This window comes from Cervus canadensis, chromosome 13, assembly GCF_019320065.1.
Source record: "Cervus canadensis isolate Bull #8, Minnesota chromosome 13, ASM1932006v1, whole genome shotgun sequence".
NCBI classification, from domain to species: Eukaryota; Metazoa; Chordata; class Mammalia; order Artiodactyla; family Cervidae; genus Cervus; species Cervus canadensis.
This window is the reverse complement of record NC_057398.1, coordinates 9357552-9375490: the sequence shown is the minus strand read 5'-3', so window position 1 is coordinate 9375490 and position 17939 is coordinate 9357552. Positions and strand designations below refer to the sequence as shown.

General features: G+C 47.6%; 1 protein-coding gene across 5 annotated transcripts in view; it reads left to right on the top strand.

Moving 5' to 3' along the window:
• Positions 1–553: 553 nt before the first annotated feature.
• Positions 554–17939, top strand: part of PACC1 (proton activated chloride channel 1) — a 31694-nt gene continuing 14308 nt past the window's right edge. The window contains exons 1-4 of one of the 5 annotated variants that reach the window (XM_043486208.1): positions 732–746; positions 5756–5852; positions 7935–8024; positions 8617–9399. Coding sequence is in view for 2 of the 5 variants with exons in the window: in XM_043486204.1 (XP_043342139.1) it covers positions 711–746; positions 5756–5852 (133 nt within the window). In the remaining 3 variants the exon portion in view is untranslated. Of the gene's footprint in view, positions 747–5755; positions 5853–7934; positions 8025–8616; positions 9400–11045; positions 12677–17939 lie in introns of those variants that run through there. The other 4 variants (XM_043486206.1, XM_043486204.1, XM_043486203.1 and 1 more) reach the window with 4 other exon arrangements.

The following is a 17939-nucleotide window of genomic DNA, read 5'->3' as shown; positions in this document are numbered from 1 at the left end:
AGAGACATTACTTTGCCAACAAAGGTTCGTCTAGTCAAAGCTATGGTTCTTCCAGTAGTCATGTATGGATGTGAAAGTTGGACTATAAAGAAAGCTGAGTGCCGAAGAAGTGATGCTTTTGAATTGTGGTGTTGGAGAAGACTCTTGAGAGTCCCTTAGACAGCAAGGAGGTCCAACCAGTCCATCCTAAAGGAAATCAGTCCTGAATATTCATCGGAAGGACTGATGCTAAAGCTGAAGCTCCAATACTTTGGCCACCTGATGCGAAGAACTGACACATTGGAAAAGACCCTGATGCTGGGAAGGATTGAAGGCGGGAGGAGAAGGGGACGACAGAGGATGAGATGGCTGGATGGCATCACCGACTCAATGGACATGAGTTTGGGTAAACTCCGGCAGTTGGTGATGGACAGGGAGGACGGGCGTGCTGTGGTCCATGGGGTTGCAAAGAGTCGGACACGACTGAAGGGAACTGCCCTCCGCCTAGAACTACATTTCCCAGCAAGCCTTTCGCGGCCCCGGCGTCCGTGGGGCACGAGGCGCGTGGCCGAGTGTGGCCCCGCCTTGGTCCCGAAGCCGCTCCTCTCTCCGAACAGGTTTCGCGTCGCCGCCGAGAGTCGGCGAACCTCGGGGCCGCGGCGGCCGTTCTCGGAGAGCTGCCTCTCGCGAACTAGAGCGCGCTCAGGTGTGCCTTAGCTCCGGTCACGGCCATGATCCGCCAGGAGCTCTCCACATCCTACCAGGAGGTACACGCACGGCAGTGGCGGGGAGGGCGCGACAGCACAGTTTGCCGCGAGGCGGAGCGGGTCTCGGGGGTCCGGGCGTTTTCTGGGGTCCCTGGGGTGGGGGGCATCCGGGCGGGCAGAGCGCGCCGCCGAGGAGCGGTCGGGGGAGGGGTCCCCCCGCGTGCCGAGCTGCGGCGGAGCAGGAAGGAAGCGGGGCGCGGAGCCTCCTCTGGACGCGGCCGTCGCTGGGCCGAAGGATAGAGCGTTGGGGCCCCGGAACCGCGACCCGTAACCAGCCGGTGAAGGATTAAAAGCCTCGTCCGGACCCGGGCGGCAGCGCGGCCCTCCGGGCAGCACCCCGGGTCGCCTCGAGGACCGTGGGGTTCTTTGCAACAAGTGGAAGCACCCGCGCCCTTCTTCCTCCCCGGCCGGAGTAGAGGCGCGCTGGACGGCAGCCCCCCTACACGCCCAGGGCCTCGTGGCCCCTCAGCTGCTAGCGGTAGCGATCATCCCTGCTCGTCTGAATGGCCAGCAAGCTTTGAGAATGTGCTTTCTCCCACAGAGCTGCTTCTCGTTCCGCTCTGTTTCTCTCTCCTGCCTCACCTCCTCCCACGACTGTAACTCTCCCTTTCCAGTTCTTTGTCTCTTGTTTTTGCCTGTCCTGAGCTACCGACGAGCGGTTCCAGCTCTTCCCCCAGACCAGGTTCTCCTTCTGACTCCAGCTGTCCTATTCCTCCTCGAGGGTCCCAAACCCTGGTCCTCTCCGGTACTGTCCCCTCTCGTGCCCCTCACCGTGCCCCCCTCCCTTGGCAAGTCAGGCAGCTTACATCCTCCATCCTCAGGTTTGTGTCCCTGAGTCTGTCCTGATCAGCGCTCCCTGTTTGGTGTCTTCCATGCTGTGCACATTTGTTCAGGGTCCTACCTTGATCCTGGGCTGGTAAAGAATCCTCCTGCAATGTGGGAGACCTGGCTTTGATCCCTGGGTTGGGAAGATTCCCTGGAGGAGGGAACGACTACCCACTCCAGTATTCTGGCCTGGAGAATTCCGTGGACTGTATGGTCCATGGGATTGCAAAGAGTCGGACACGACTGAGCGACTTTCACTTCACTACCTTGATTCCAGAACATCCCTTTATACATACACCTGGTGCTGGCACTAGTCTGCTCAGAACAGTCCAGACTTCTTAGCAAGCTCTGACAGCCCAGCAGCTGTATCCCGTCATCATCTCCTCACCCACCTAGGTTCTGACCATGCTGGAAACACCGTTTCAAAATGTGTTCCTGCTATGCTTGTGCTCATACTGCTTCTTCAAGTCCTTTGGTTAAGATTACCTTGTTTTACAAGGAGGGAATCTCAAATCTCACGTGCTCCATGCAGTCTGACTTTCCAGACTTGTCTGAAGTTTCTGTCAGTCCCTCTCTTGGGACCGGCTGCTGCCTTGAGCAATACTGATCAATACTCATGTACATTTCACCCTTTGTAAATGATACTGTGTGGAGTCTGTAAAGCAGATGGCTTCTCCCTATAGTAGAAAGGGAAGCCAAGTTGAAAACAGGTGATATATTTGCCTGCGGTTTACCATTTTTTAATGCAGGATCTGAGCTAGAATCTGACTTTGGGACAAATTTCTGTGTTTCTCCTACCATTTCCTTTATCCCAAAGGAGCCTGTTGGATTTTAGCCAGTGCTAGGGATTTTGTGGCCCCTAGATCCTGTACCCGAGGCAGTGAGGGAATCCTGGGGAATGAGTTGTGTCTTTTCCTGACTCTGCAAGTTTTCAGGTTTATAGGGAATAGAGCATAATGGATAAATACTAGGACTTAAAATTTTTTTTGATTTATTAATTTTTGGCTCTGCTGGGTCTTTGTTGCTGTGCGTGCTTTCTCTAGTTGCGGTGAGTGGGGGCTACTGTCTGTTGCAATGCACAGGCTTCTCATTTCGGGGGCTTCTCTTGTTGCCGAGCACAGGCTCTAGGCCATGTGGGCTCAGTAGTTGCGGCTCCTGGGCTCTAGAGCACAGGCCTAGTCGTCGTGGTGCACAGGCTTAGTTGTTCCTTGGCATGTGGAATCTTCTCCAACCAGGGAGCGTACCTGTGCATTGGCAGGTATATACTTCACCACCGAGCCACCAGGGAACCCCCAAATACCAGGACTTTTAAGTCAAAAAGCCCGAGTTCCTATCCTTGCCTTGCCTCTTGCCATTTGTGTGACTTTTGTCAAGTCACTTCTCTGAGCCTCCAGTTTCTCTGTAAAATGAAGGTAGTGGTAGTCCTTATCTCATGGGCTGTGAGGATTGGCTGAGTTGGTATGTAGGGTGCTTAGCTCAGTGCCTGCAGTAGTGGCCCCTCAGTGGATGTTAGTTCTTGTTAACAGGGTGTGGGCAGCTCCTGCTTCTGGGAAGCTTTGGGGTCCTGGTTTACAGGACCCTGTCCCTCATCATCTGCACGTAAACGCTACCGTCCCCTTCTCAAGCAAGGCTCCTAACACGTTTGCTAAAACAGAGACAGTTATCCTGCTTGCAGGGAAAAGGCCACGGGTGGGTTCAGTTTCTGTTGCCCCATGGTGGGAGACACTGGAAGGATTCCTTCCCTTGCCTTCCTCAGTGGCCCATTCTGAGGGTCCTGTCTCACCTTCAGAAGAAGGGGGCCTCCTGTCTCTTTCTTGCAGGCGTCATGCTGGAGAACTTGGCCAGGGTCGGGCGAGGAGGTGGGTTTGTTATGGCTTTAGGTAGTCAGGAGGGGACCTGGGTTAGGGGCCTGTTAGGGTTATAGGCCAGAGAAGGCAATGGCACCCCACTCCAGTACTCTTACCTGGAAAATCCCATGGACGGAGGAGCCTGGTAGGTTGCAGTCCATGGGGTCACAAAGAGTCGGACAAGACTGAGCAACTTCACTTTCACTGTTCACTTTCATGCATTGGAGAAGGAAATGGCAACCCACTCCAGTGTTCTTGCCTGGAGAATCCCAGGGACGGGGGAGCATGGTGGGCTGCCATCTACGGGGTCATACAGAGTCAGACATGACTGAAGTGACTTAGAAGCAGCAGCAGGGTTGTAGGCTGAACTTGTGTGAAGCTTGGATGCTAGAGCTCTGGGCCTTTCCAGGACTTTCCCTTTGGCCAGTGGGAGCCCTGGGGTCCTCTTGGTCTGTGTTCCCACTGGGGGCCTGGGTCTCCTGGTATCTTCTTTAAGCTCCTAGCCCTCTTTCATGTGTTGGTTTTCCTTTTCTTTTGGGCTTGGAAGGCTTTAAACTAGAAGTTTTCCCTGATTCTAAAAGGACAGGTGTGGAGGAGGAGACAGAAGAGTATTAAGTACATGAGAACTTTATTTTAGCTCAAGTCTCATAGAGATGAATTTTTAATGAAAATGTCTTGAGGGACTTCCCTAGTGGTCCAGAGGTTAAGAATCCACCTGCCAATGCAGGAGACACAGGTTCGATCCCTGGTCCGGGAGGATCCCACATGCCACGGAGCAACTAAGCTCATGCGCTGCAACTACTGAGCCCGTGTGCCTAGAGCCTGTGATCTGGAACAAGAAAAGCCACTGTGATGAGAAGCCCACGCACCACGACTAGAGAGTAGCCCTCACTTGCTTCAACTAGAGAAAAAGCCTGAGCAGCAGTGAAGTCCCAGCATAGCCAGAAATAAATACATAAGTAAATTTATTTTTTTTTAATGAGAAAAAATATTTTTAAAAAAGAGAAAATATCTTGAAACCTTGAGTGTTGACATTGTGAACCTAAGAAAACACTGGGGAAATCTATTCCCTCCCCCACCCTCCCAATCCGGGGGATTGCTGGCTGCTACCTGGAGTGAGACACACTGGTCTTGGTGTTTCTTGCTCTTCTCCTTGATACTGTGGAGCCTTGTCGGTTATCACTGTATCATTGTCCCCATTTGACAGGTGAGAACACTGAGGCAGTGAGGTGGAGGTTGCCTGCTCTGAGCCTGCTCGTTAGCACCTGTCTCTGGGGTGGCCTGTCCTCCCCACTTTGTTCTGCATTTGCAGCCTGAGTTGGTGGACTTTAGCTCTGACGCCAACTTCACTGTTCCATCTTCTGTCTCAGTAGACGCTAAGCTTGCATTTCCTCCTCCTCCGGAAAGTGATTAAGAGCGTGGGTTTTGGAACTAGACTAACTTGGATTTGGCTCCTGTCTCTGTGGCCATGGAAAGTCTTGTGAGTTGAATTGTGTTCCCTGAAAAGATACGTTGACGTCCTCACCCCCAGCACCTCAGAGAGTGACCTTATTTGGAAAGAGGGTTATTGCAGATGTACTTAGTTAAGAAGAGGTTGTACTGGAGGAAAGTGGCCCTAAATCAACATGCTTGGTATTCTTACTAGAAGGATGACCGTGTGGAGACACAGACACTGTCTCCATGTAAAGATGGAGACAGTGTGGAGAGTGGATGCATCTACAAGCCAAGGAGCAAGGGGAATTGCTGGCATTACCTGGAGCTAGAAGAGAGGCATGGAAGAGGTTCTCCGTCACAGCCTTCAGAAGGAACCAGCCCTGCCATCACCTTGACTTCAGCGTGTTAGCCTCCATAACTATGAGGGGATAAATTCCTGTTGTTTTCAGCCAGCTAGTTTGCGGTGCTTTGTTATGGCAGCCCTGGAAGACTAACATATAAGAAGTTATTTGAAATTCCTGAGCTTCGTTGTGTTCATCTGTAGAGGTGGTATAACATTCCCTGCATCATGGGCTTCCCTGGTGGCACCTGCCCATTCAGGAGACGTAAAGAGACACGGTTCGATCCCTGGGTCGGGAAGATCCCCTAGACGAGGGCCTGGCAACCTAGTGCAGTATTCTTGCCTGGCAAATCCCATGGACAGAGGAACTTGTCCTTGGGGTTGCAAAGAGTCAGATAGGACTCAAGCGACTTCACATGCACGCATGCACATGCCCTGCAACATATGGTCTTCTATTTTTTTGGTGATAATTAAGTGAGAAGCAGCCTCTGCTTTCTTATTTTAGTCCAGAAAGGCCAAGCTGATGGAGCTGACGGCTTTGTGCTCTTTGTTCCTGCCTTTAGCTGAGTGAGGAGTTGGATCAGGTGGTTGAGAACTCGGAGCAGGCGGACGAGCGGGACAAGGAGACGGTCAAAGTCCAGGGTCCAGGGATCTTACCAGGTAAGTGGATTCAGTGCTGGGGGTGGACGTGCCCCATGCTGAGCCCTAGCTGCCGCTGCAGGCCCCAGTCCAGCCGGACACCTGTGTCAGAGGGGCAGTCCCTGCCCCGTGTCGGATCTCCAGTATCACCCTCGTTTTGCAGCCATACATATTTAACCAGCCTCCGGACAGAGGATGTGGTCATGCTGGCATCCGCTCTTTTCTGTCCTCTGGTTTGAGCTAGATCCTGAGGCCCGGTCATTGGATACAGTGGCAGGGACTTTGGGTCTCTGCTTTTCTGTTTCTTTTTCCCTGGGAAGCTGTTGGCAGTTGAGCCTCTGATACCTGGGTCACTTCCCAGGGTCCTCTGGGAGATTATCTGGTAGGCTCACGTCTCCGACAAGAGGCCTCTCCAGTTTCGTTGCCCCCCAGCTAGCTGGTCCCATCAGTAAGGTGGCATCCTGCAGAGCCTGGCAGTGACAGCGTCTGAAGCGTCCACCCCTTGTTCCTCCTGCCTACACTCTGCTCCCTTAGCTGCCATCATGTGACACTGCGCTGCTCAGACCGCTCCTTGCAGCCTCTTTTGCAGTCACCCTCCCGCTCTTGGGCATTAAATATTTACCAGACGCCCCTTCTTCCAGTCTCTGGTGGGTATCCTCACCCAAGCCCCCTCCCCTGCTTCAGTCACTGTTTGCTCACACGTGTCTGCGTGGTTTTATCTCTGGCCCAGAGGTACCTTTTTACATATGCTGTGTACCCTGATTCCCAGGTGATGGCTCTGCCTAGATGTCCCAAAGTTCCCCCGAACTCCACACGTCCAAAATTGACCTTATGGTTTCCCCACTGCCAGCTTGACCCTCTCCCAGTGTTTCCTGTTTCCAGGGACAATGCCAGCACCACCCAGTTGGACCTGAGAGTCATTCTTTTTTCCTTCCTTCCCCGCTTCCCCGTTTTCACTGCCCCTTGACCCTGCTGGGGTTTTACTTCAGGCCTCACTCCGGGCTTTTTTGTTGTTTTATTCCTCTGCCTGGAGTTCTCTTCTGTCTGTCATCTAGTTAACGCATAATCATCTTTCAGCTGTCAGCTCACTTTTTTTTTTTTTCCTGCAAAGCCTTGTCTGACTGCCTGGCTAGATCATGTCCACTGTCACTGGTAATCTCTGCATCTCTGGCTTGCAACTGTCGCTGATGGATGGTGTAAGAGTTTGCCTGACTGTTGGATTAATGTCTGTGTAATCTACTAGACTCTAAACCCCGCCAAGGTAGAAACCAGTCCTTTTTGCTTCCCCATTCAGCCCTGGCCGTGCGATAAGGATTTGTCGGATGAATGCCTGAGTGAATGAGTGAGTGGAGTCCCGCCTGACTACAGCTTCTTGGGTGGATTGAGGGAGGTGGGCTTCTGCTCCTCTGGATTCCCATATTTGGAGGGGTGGGGATGGGATCGGAAATTCTGTGGTTGTGTCTAATCCTTAGAGAAGACTTCGTAGAAGGAAAGAGGCAGGAAGGGCAGATAACATTTACTGACTGCTTCCCCCGGGCCAGGCTCTGTCATCCCCATGGCCATCTAATTCTCATGATAGCCCTGTGAGGCAGTCATCCTCTTGATTCCACTTGAAACGACTCAGGGAGGTTAAGTGCATTGTGGGAGAATCTTGAAGCTGGCCTGCAAACTGACTGCATCAGGCTCTGTCTGACCCCAGATGCTTTCTACTGCACCTGTGATGTTTTGAAAAAATAACTTACACATCCTTCTATTAAATTCTAATGTGCTAAAGGTTGGAGCAGGACTGCCTTCACTCTGACTCTGAACATTGCCTCTGAAGCCCTAAGGTCCTAGGGAGAAGGTTTTAAAAGCCTTGTGTATTAGTTTCTATCTTTTCTGTAACAAATTACCACAAACTTAGTGACTTAAAACAGCTCAGATTTATTATCTGACAGTCCTGGAGGTCAGAAGTCCAAAATGAGTCTCCCTGGGCTAAAGTTAAGGTGTCAGCAGGCCTCAATTCCTTTCTGGAGGCTCCAGAGAAGAATCTATTTTAGTGCCTTTTCCAGCGTCTCAAGGCTGCCTGCCTTCCTCAGCTCATGTCCCTTCTTCCACCTTCAGGTCTTTCTCAGATCTCCTCATTCTGACACTGACTTCTGCCTCCCTCTTCCATGCTTAATGAGCCCTTGTGATTATACTGGACCCATCCAGGTAATCCAGAATCATTTCATTTCCCTGTTGTTTTTTAATTAGTTGTCTATGTATTTTTTGGTTGTGCTGGGTGTTCGTTGCTGCATGTGGACTCTCTAGTTGCGGTGAGTAGGGGCTACTCTTTATTGCACTGACAAGCTTCTCTTTGCGGTGGCTTCTCTTGTTTTTGAGCACAGGCTCTAGGTGCATGAGCTTTCGTAGTTGGCAGCTTGCGGGCCCCAGAGCACATGGGCTTCAGTAGTTGTGGCGCACAGGCTCGGTTGCCCCCAGGCATGTGGGATCTTCCTGGACCAGGGGTTGAACCCACATCCCCTGAAGTGGCAGGCAGACTCCTACCCACTGAATAGGAAGTCCCATTTCCCCATTTTAAGGTCAGATAATCAGCAACTATAATCCCGTCTCTGCCCTGTAACTTGACATAATTATAGGTTCCAAGCTTGAGGACATGGACACCTTTGGTGGGTCATTATTTTGCCTGCTGCGCCCTGCACGGCCCTCTTACCCCAAGGCAGAAGAGGATGGCTGGAGGCAGCAGGAAGAGGATGGAGGCCAGACTGGGAAAGATGAAGTTCCCTGTTGTGTTTCCTTTCAGAGATAAATATCAGGCAAATGAGGACATGGCCATGACGACCTTCAACCTTAGCAGCCTCTCCTTCTGCCTCAGATTCCTGGGGCCTCAAAGCCTGCGATCAGTCAGAGCGGGAAGCCAGCCCCCAGGCAGGCGGATTTTGGGTAGTTCGTTGGCCAGCAAGAGCCTTCCCTGCTGTTGGGGGAACTCGGCTGGATGCATGTCCTGTTTAGACCATAGACAGTCCGGTGCTCAGAAGTCCCTTTAGCCGGTCTCAGTAGTGACTTTGGCGATGTGGTGTACGACTTTCTGAGTTCATGGCGTGCCTCTGAGTCCCCTTATGGTAATAAAACTAATGGTACTGACGACAACAGCCACACTGGCTAGGTGCTGTCCTGCACCAGGCCTGGGTGGGGCTTTCTACAGACTTTATCACTACTTTATAATCCTCCTAGCCACTCTCTGAGGGAGATGTTTAGTCCCAGCTGATAGACACACCCGGGGCACAGAGAAGCACTGTGCTCCAGCTGAATGAATGGCAGGGCTCGCGATGCACCCAGGCCTGTCTCTCTGAATGTACTCTGACTCTGGCTCAGTTGTTCCTGGATGAGGTGCTTTCTTGTCCCGAACTCCTGCCCATCATCCGCCACAGTCACTCATGGACTCGGACTCCTTCATCTTTGCGCCAAATGCCAAAACCACAAAGAAGGGGCATGAGACATGGCCTGCTTCCAGGATTTCAGGCCGTGTGGAGAGAGAAGAACTTAACCCTCCTTCTACAGAGCCTGCCCTGAACAACCGAATGGGGTGGGTTTCTCCCTGTTGCCTGCTTTCCTAGTGTTCATTACTTTTCTTTCGTAGCACAGCTGGGAGGGCATGTTTATTGACTGTAATTCTTTAGCTGTGTCAACCCCGTGGGCCTGCCCTTGAGTTCTGTGAGGCACGAAGGTTTGTCCCCTCTCTACCCTCACTGTAATTACAGTGCTTAGTAGCCTGGCCCTCTCTAGGAGCTCCATGTATATCAGTGCTCTGGGAGAGGGAGGTGGGGATTTAGAGCAGGAAAGTATCTTACATCTAAGCCAACTTGAATGAATGAGTGAACGAAGGCCAAAGAAATGCTGGAGACAGGGGCTTCAGGAATGAATGAACGAGGGCTGGTTGGTGAAGGAAATGGGATTAATCCGAAGGAAGGGTGATGTATGGGTGGAAAAGAAGGGCTGGCCCAGGAGGAGGGGTGGCATGTGCAAACACACAGAGGTGGAATGAAAATAGGGTGTTTCAGCACCAGTGGAAAGCAAGTGGTTGGAACAGAGGGTTGATGAGAGAAGTAGAGGGAGGTGAGTAGGAAAGCTTGGCTGGGTCAGACTGGGGCAGGGTTTCAGCATTGGGGGGTTTTGGCTTTCTCTAGGGAACAGCAGTATTTAAAGGAATTAGAACAGAACAGTAAGAAATGAAGTGGGCATTTAAGGAAGATGAGTGTGCCAGGGTGTGGGGCTCGATTAAGGTGAAGCAAGCCAACTGTGGAAAATTCTTAAGGAGATGAAATACCAGACCACCTTACCTGCCACCTGAAAAATCTGTATGCAGGTCAAGAAGCAACAGTTAAAACTGGACATGGAACAACAGACTGGTTCCAAATCGAGAAAGGAGTATAAGCAGGCTGTATATTGTCACTGTGCTTGTTTAACTTTATGCAGAGTACATCATGAGAAACTGGGTGGGAGGAAGCACAAGCTGGAATCAAGATTGCAGGGGGAAATATCAATAACCTCAGATATGCAGATGACACCACCCTTATGGCAGAAGGTGAAGAAGAACTAAAGAGCCTCTTGATGAAAGTGAAAGAGGAGAGTGAAAAAGGTGGCTTAAAACTCAACATTCAGAAAACTAAGATCATGGCATCCGGTCCCATCACTTCATGGCAAATAGATCAGGAAGCAATGGAAACAGTGAAAGACTTTATTTTGGGGTTCCAAAATCACTGCAGATGGTGACTGCAGCCATGAAATTGAAAGACGCTTACTGCTTGGAAGGAAAGCTGTAACCAACCTAGACAGCATATTAAAAAGCAGAGACATTACTTTGCTAACAAAGGTCCATCTAGTCAAAGCTATGGTTTTTCCAGTAGTCATGTATGGACGTAAGAGTTGGACCATAAAGAAAGCTGAGTGCCAAAGAATTGATGCCTTAGAAGTGTGATGTTGTAGAGACTCTTGAGAGTCCCTTGGACTGCAAGGAGATCAAACTAGTCAGTTCTAAAGGAAATCAGTCCTGAATATTCATTGGAAAGACTGATGCTGATACTGTAGCTCCAATACTTTGGCCCCCTGATGAAAAGAAATGACTCATTGGAAAAGACCCTGATGCTGGGAAAGATTGAAGGCAGGAGGAGAGGGGGATGACAGAGGATGAGATGGTTGGATGGCATCACTGACTCAATGGACTTGGGTTTGAGCAAGCTGAGGGAGTTGATAATGGACAGGGAAGCCTGGCATGCTGTAGTCCATGGGATCGCAAAGAGACGGACACAACTGAGCAACTGAACTGAACTGAAGGCAACTGTGCCATATCAGAGGCTGGAGGCTGATATGATAGGCTGCTTTGATGTGGGGGAGAGGGAAAAGGAAGAATCAAAGAAGATCCTGAGGTTTGGAGCCAGGTGAGTGGGAGAATAACATGCAGAGATAGAGTCCAGAGGGGCAAGTGGCTGGAAGAGAAGACACACCAGCTTCAGTGGGTGTGGTGTCTGGGTGGAGTTGGTCCAGAGGCTGTGAGAGCTACAGGATTGACGGGAGAGAGGTGAGGACTGGACCCATAGCGGGAGGTTTAGGGGCCTGGTTGAAAGCCACGGACACAGAATGTGGAATAAGCAGGGAAGGGCCGTGAGGACGGGAAGGGTCCTCACTTGGAGGCCAGAAGAGGAGGTGGGCTGGAGTTCGGGGTAGCGAGACAGGAAGACAGCACAGGGGCGCTGAGTGTTCAGCAGCCGAGGCTGGAGTTAAGCGCCCAGCGCTCGGGACTGTATCCCAGTGTGACTGTGAGGGAGGTAATTCCACGCCATGATGTGGTCAAAGCCTCAGTCTGTTCATTTCCTCTCTATCAGGGGGAGCACAACCGCTTATTATTCTTCTCAGAGGAAAAGATGAGACCAGACGTGCTAATTGAATAAGCAGTTTATTGTATTAGGGATGTAATCAAATCGAAGAGAACATTTGGCTAGTTAGTTCTCCAGGGAAACAACTATATATTAATAGAACAGACAAAGATAAGCAACCAAAGAAAAATAAGGTAAATTGAACCTCATCAAAATGAAAAACTTGCACATCAAAGGATATTATCATGAAAGTGAAAAGATAGCCCCTAGGATGGAAGAAATTTTCAAATTTTATATCTGATAAAGGACTTGTATTTAGCAATTATAAAGAACTCTTAACAACTCAGTAATAAAAGACAACCCAATTAAAAGTGGACAAAGGATGTGAATAATGTTTCTCTAAAGAAGGTATAGAAATGACGGATAAACACATGAATAGATGCTCAACATTGTTAGTCTTTGGGAAATGCAAATCTAAACCACAATGAGGTGTAATTTCATACCTACCAGGATGACTACAATCAAAAAGGCGATGATAAGCAAGTTTTGGTGAGGATGTAGAGAAATTAGAAACCCCAGACGTTGCTGATGGGAATGTATTAATAAAATGGTGCAGCTACTGTGGAAAATAGTCTGGCAGTTCCTCAAAAGGTTAAATATAGAGTTACCATATGACCCAGTGGTTCCACTCTTAGTTATATATCCAAGGGAAATGAAAACTGTATGTCCACACAGAAACTTGTAAAGAATGTTTATAGCAGGATCATAATAGACAAAAAGTAGAAACAACAGAAATGTCCATCCACTGATGAATGGATAAGTAAAATGCTGTGTTCACACAATGGAATATTATTGTGCAATTAATAGGAATGAAGAACTGATACATGCTACAACATGGATGAATCTTCAAAACATTCTGTCAAGTGAAAGAAGTCAGACACAAAAGGTCACATATAGTATGATTCTGTTTATGAGACTTGCCTGGAACAGGTAAGTCCATAGAAACAAAGTAGACTGTTGGTTGCCAGGGACTAAGAGAAAGATGGAGTGGCTGCCAGTGGGTATAGAGTTTCTTTTTGGGTAATGACAGTGTTCTGTAATTAGATAGTGGTTGTGACTGTACACTTTGTGAATATTTTAAAAACTACTAAATATATTCACTTTATAAAGGTCCATTTTATGGTATGTAATTATATCTCAAGAAAAAACAAAATGAAATTAAAACAACAAACCCGTCACATCACTAAAAAGAAGAAAAGGATAAACAATTCATTTCTTACTTGCAATCTGAATGCATCTTAGCCCAGTGCTGTCTGCAAGGTAGAGTTTTGCAGGGTTATGGTAGTCAGCCTGTTTCCTTTCCTGTGAATAAAGGTCTCACAATGTTTTCAGAAATTGAGTTGCTCATCACACATCTTAATGGACTGACTTACCAATACATTCTGGGGCACGTTTGGTTTTTGACACAATTCTGTTATGGGTTTTACAAAACTCATAAATTACTTTCCTCAAGAAAGTCTTGTGCATTCTTTTTGTCTTTCTACTACTCTGAGTTTGCATATATATGAAGGATGTATGGGTTTCCCAGGTGGTGCTAACGGTAAAGAACCCGCCTGCCAGTGCAGGAGACATAAGAGGCATGGGTTCAATCCCTGGGTCAGGAAGAGCCCCTGGAGGAGGGCATGGCAACCCACTCCAGTATTCTTGCCTGGAGAGCCCCACAGAAGGAGGAGCCTGGCAGGCCACAGTCCTTAGCATCACAGAGTTGGGCATGACTGAAGCGGCTTAGCACAGGGACACGTACTTTTAACAAGCACTCATCCAACTTGCCACAGAAGAGCCAGCGTTTGGTTTCTCTGACTGAAGAGTACATGGGGCATTTTATCAAATATCTAGCACCTTTTTAAAAATAATGGTAAAATGTAAAAATACTTTTAGCATTCAGTTAGTTCAGTTCAGTTACTCCATCGTGTCCGACTCTTTGCCACCCCATGGACTGGAGCACACCAAGCTTCCCTGTCCATCAGCAACTCCCAGAGCTTGCCCAGACTCTTGTCCATTGAGTCGGTGATGCCATCCAACCATCTCATCCTCTGTTGTCCCCTTCTTCTCCCACCTTCAATCTTTCCCAGCATCAGGGTCTTTTCTAATGTGTCAGTTCTTCTCATCAGGTGGCCAAAGTATTGGAGCTTCAGCATCAGTCCTTCAATGAATATTCAGGACTGATTTCCTTTAGGATGGACTGGTTGGATCTCCTTGCAGTCCAAGGGAATCTCAAGAGCCTTCAAGACCACACTTCAAAAGCATCAATTTTTCAGCACTCAGCTTTCTTTATGGTCTAACTCTCACATCCATACATGACTACTGGAAAAACAATAGCTTTGACTCTGCGGACCTTTCCTGGCAGAGTAATATCTCTGCTTTTTAAGATGCTGTCTAGGTTAGTCATAACTTTTCTTCCAAGGAGCAAGCATCTTTTAATTTCATGGCTGCAGTCACCATCTGCAATGATTTTGGAGCCCAAGAAAATAGTCTGTCACTGTTTCCACTGTTTCCCCATCTATTTGCCATGAGGTGATGGGACCGGATGCCATGATCTTAGTTTTCTGAATGATGAGTTTTAAGCCAGCTTTTTCACTCTCCTCTTTCACCTTCAGCAAGAGTGACTTAATCACTTTCACTTTATCACTTTCATCAAGAGAAACTTTAGATCCTCTTCGCTTTCTGCCATAAGGGTGGTATCATCTGCATATCTGAGGTTGTTGATATTTTCCCTGGCAATCTTGATTCCAGCTTGTGCTTCATCCAGCCTGGCATTTCGTATGATATACTCTGCATGTAAGTTAAATAAGCAGAGTGACAGTACACAGCCTTGACTTACTCCTTTCCCAATTTGGAACCAGTCCATTGTTTCATGTCTGGTTCTAACTGTTGCTTCTTGACCTGCTTACAGATTGCTCAGGAGGCATTGGAGTGTCACATATAGCATGTGTGGATGATAAACAGTTCTACGGTTTTTTAATTACATGCCAATTTGTGGATCACTGAAAGCCCTGTAAAGAAGCTAAATTTGGAGTCTAGGAGTCAGTATTCCAGGACCCTCATTCGATGTCCATTGCTGACTGTGGGGCCAGGATCATTGCACAAGGAATGGAGTTGGACCAGATGGCCTTTTAGGTCCCTAGCAACTCTTAAAAGATTCTGTTCAGATGTTAGGCACGAATTCAGTCATTCAGAGTTCCTTCACTGTCATCTTGTGAGCTTAGGATGTAGCACCCAGATGCCTGTGGCCACTGCAGTTACGAGCCACTCAGACAGTGAATGCGCTTTCACCTGCTTTGTTCCGAAGTGGACCTGTGGTCCCACATGGACCCTAGGGGCTGGGAGTGCCTTCCAAGCAAAACAGCTGCGGGCAGGTCCCTGTGCACAGACCGCTGTGCTTCTGGTGACCGATCAGGGCTCAGCACCTGAGCGAAAGGAAGCCACCTGCAGCTGAGTGTGAGGAAGGGCTGTGTCTTGTGACATGCCTAATGGGGAACCCTGTCCCATACGGGATACTCTCCAGAAGGTCTGAATGCGAGACTGAGAGAAAGACTTTGAGAGTAAAATGGAGCAGAGTTATGAGAGCGACACGGCGAGAAGGCAGGTGGCAAAGCTGTGAGGGAGCAGAAAATGGCACAGTCCCTGGTAACAGTAAGCAGCAGAAGTAGAATCAGAGACAACGCAAGTTGCAAACGTGAGTTGCTTTAATTCCTTTTGGAGAACTGGAGTTGCTCTGTACCTTGGCTTCACTCTCAGCTACCCAAGGAGTTTCCTAGGGGCTTCCTGCTTCCTCTTAAACATCCATTGTCTAGAATAACCTGTTCTTCACGACCTGAAGGAACCACACAAACACTTCTGCAAACTGGCATTCCTGTAAAGGAAGAATTTTTTAAACTTTCTGTCATTACTAGTAAGGCACACCAATTGGCTTATAGTTTTACTTGCCTGAAAAGTACTGACTAACCAGTTGAGAGGTAGCTAAGTTAGCACTGCACAACTTAGTTCATCTGGTTTTTTTTGGCTGTTCATCCGTTTAACAGACATGAAAACATTACATGCCTACTATGTGAAAGACTATATTCTGTCCCACCTCCATTTTATCTTCATGTATTTTTTCTCGTTAATTATTATGAGATTGTTGTTTTATGGTCTTCATCTTTGTTATCTTCATTGCTGAGGGCTTCATTTTTTGAGGGGTAGCGAGTACATTCTGTCTCTCCAGTTACAGTAATTCATTGGGCAGGTACTCAGTCATGCATTTTACAACAATCTCTCATTTGCTTCTCCCAGACATCCTAGAAAACGGAAATGATTTCCTTTTCACATGAAGCAAGTGAGCCGTAGGAGCGTCAGATAGCTTGCCTTGGGTCACAGAGCAGTGATAGTTGGTAGCAGAGCTGGGTTTGCAGCCCCTGCTCCTACTGTTCCACTGGGCTAGAGATCTGGTCTTCCAATTCACAAAACACATGAATAATGAACACAGATTATGTCTTCCTCAGAATCCTCCTGGTGCTTTAGTCCCAGAGCTGATGCAGGCTTCTCCACAAAGCCTCTGCTGACCTCTGCACTTCCCCCTGACTCCCCTTCTTCCCTCTGAGGAAAGAAATCTCACATCTTACATCTTCATAGCCTTTGGAGTTCTGTAGCACTTGTAGCACAAACCATCAGTCCTCCTCTCTTGGTTTCCTCTCTCGGAACCTCCCTGAAGCACGCAGTGCGAAGTGTTGCACGCAGAGTTGGTGCTCACTGTTTGTAGATGAGAAGTGAATGGTTTCCTTCTTTCTGACCACCTGGGACCCTCTGTAGTTCTGTGCGCCTTGCTTTTGTGCCTTTTAAATAAAAGAAAATGAGATAGTTACGAGCAAATACTCTTGTGTCTTTGTATTTGAAGTCCATCTCTTAATTACAGCATTTGGTTGGGTCTTATATTTAATCCAGACTGATAGTCTCTGCCTTTTCATTGGTGTTTAGTCTGTTTACTGTTAAGTGTTGATATGGTTGCATTTGGTTCTACCATTTTATTATTCTCTATTTGTCTCATATAGAGACAAATTTTGTTTGTTGTTTCTCTGTTGCTTCTTTCCTGAAAGTTAGAAAATTTGCAGTATTATTGTATAATTTTTGCTTTAGATAGCCTTAAATAATTAAAATTATTTAAATAGCTTTATATTTACCCACATATTTAACATTTCCAGGGATATTTGTTCCTTCTTATGCATCTGAGAGTTACCATCTAGTGTCATTTCAGGGTTTTCTTTAGCATACATTCTAGTGCAGATCTGTTGGTAACAAATTCTCTCTGCTTTTGTGTTTGAAAATACTTTAATATCACTTTCATTTTTAAAGGTTAGTTTGGTGGAATTTAAAAATTCTGAGTTGATGGAATTTTTTTTTCTTTCAGTACTTTAAAGATGTTCCATTGTCTTTTAGTAGTAGGAGTAGTGTTAGTTGCTCAGTTGTGTCCCAACTCTTTGTGACCCCGTGGACTGTAGCCCACAAGGATCCTCTGTCCATGGGATTCTCCAGACAAGAATACTGGAGTGGGTTGCCATTTCCTTCTCCAGGGGATCTTCCCCATCCAGGGATCAAATCTGGGTCTCCTGCATTGCAGGCAGATTCTTTACCATCTGAGCTACACGGAAGCCCCTATTGTCTTTTGGCCTTCATTATTTCTTTTTTTTTTTTTTTTCCTTCATTATTTCTGATCAAAAATTAACCTGTTGTTAGATATAATTTCCTGTATGTAATATGCACCCCCCTCCTTTTTTTCCTGGGTGCCTTCAAGATTTTTTTTATCTTTGCATTGGCAGTTTCAGTATGATTTGCCTAGAAGTGGTTTATTACTTATCCTGCTTGGCATGTATTGGGCTTCTTGAATCTATAAATTGATGTTTTTTCCTCCAAATTTTGGGAAATTTGGGCCATTCATTTTTCAAATATTTTTTGCAATCTATTTTCTCTCTCCAGTTGCCCTTTGTTAGACTGCTAGATGTTGTCCCACAGTTATCTAGGCTCTGTTAGCTTTTTCTTCAGTCTTTTTTGGATTGGATATTTTCTGTTCATTTAACTTCAGCTACACTGGCTTTTTGTTTTTCCTGCCATCTTTTGCTGTTAAAGACTACACAGTTGAGTTTTTCATTTTATTTATTTTTCTTTTCAGCTCTAGAATTGGTTCTTTTTTATAGTTCCTGTATTTTCCCTCTGTTCATTC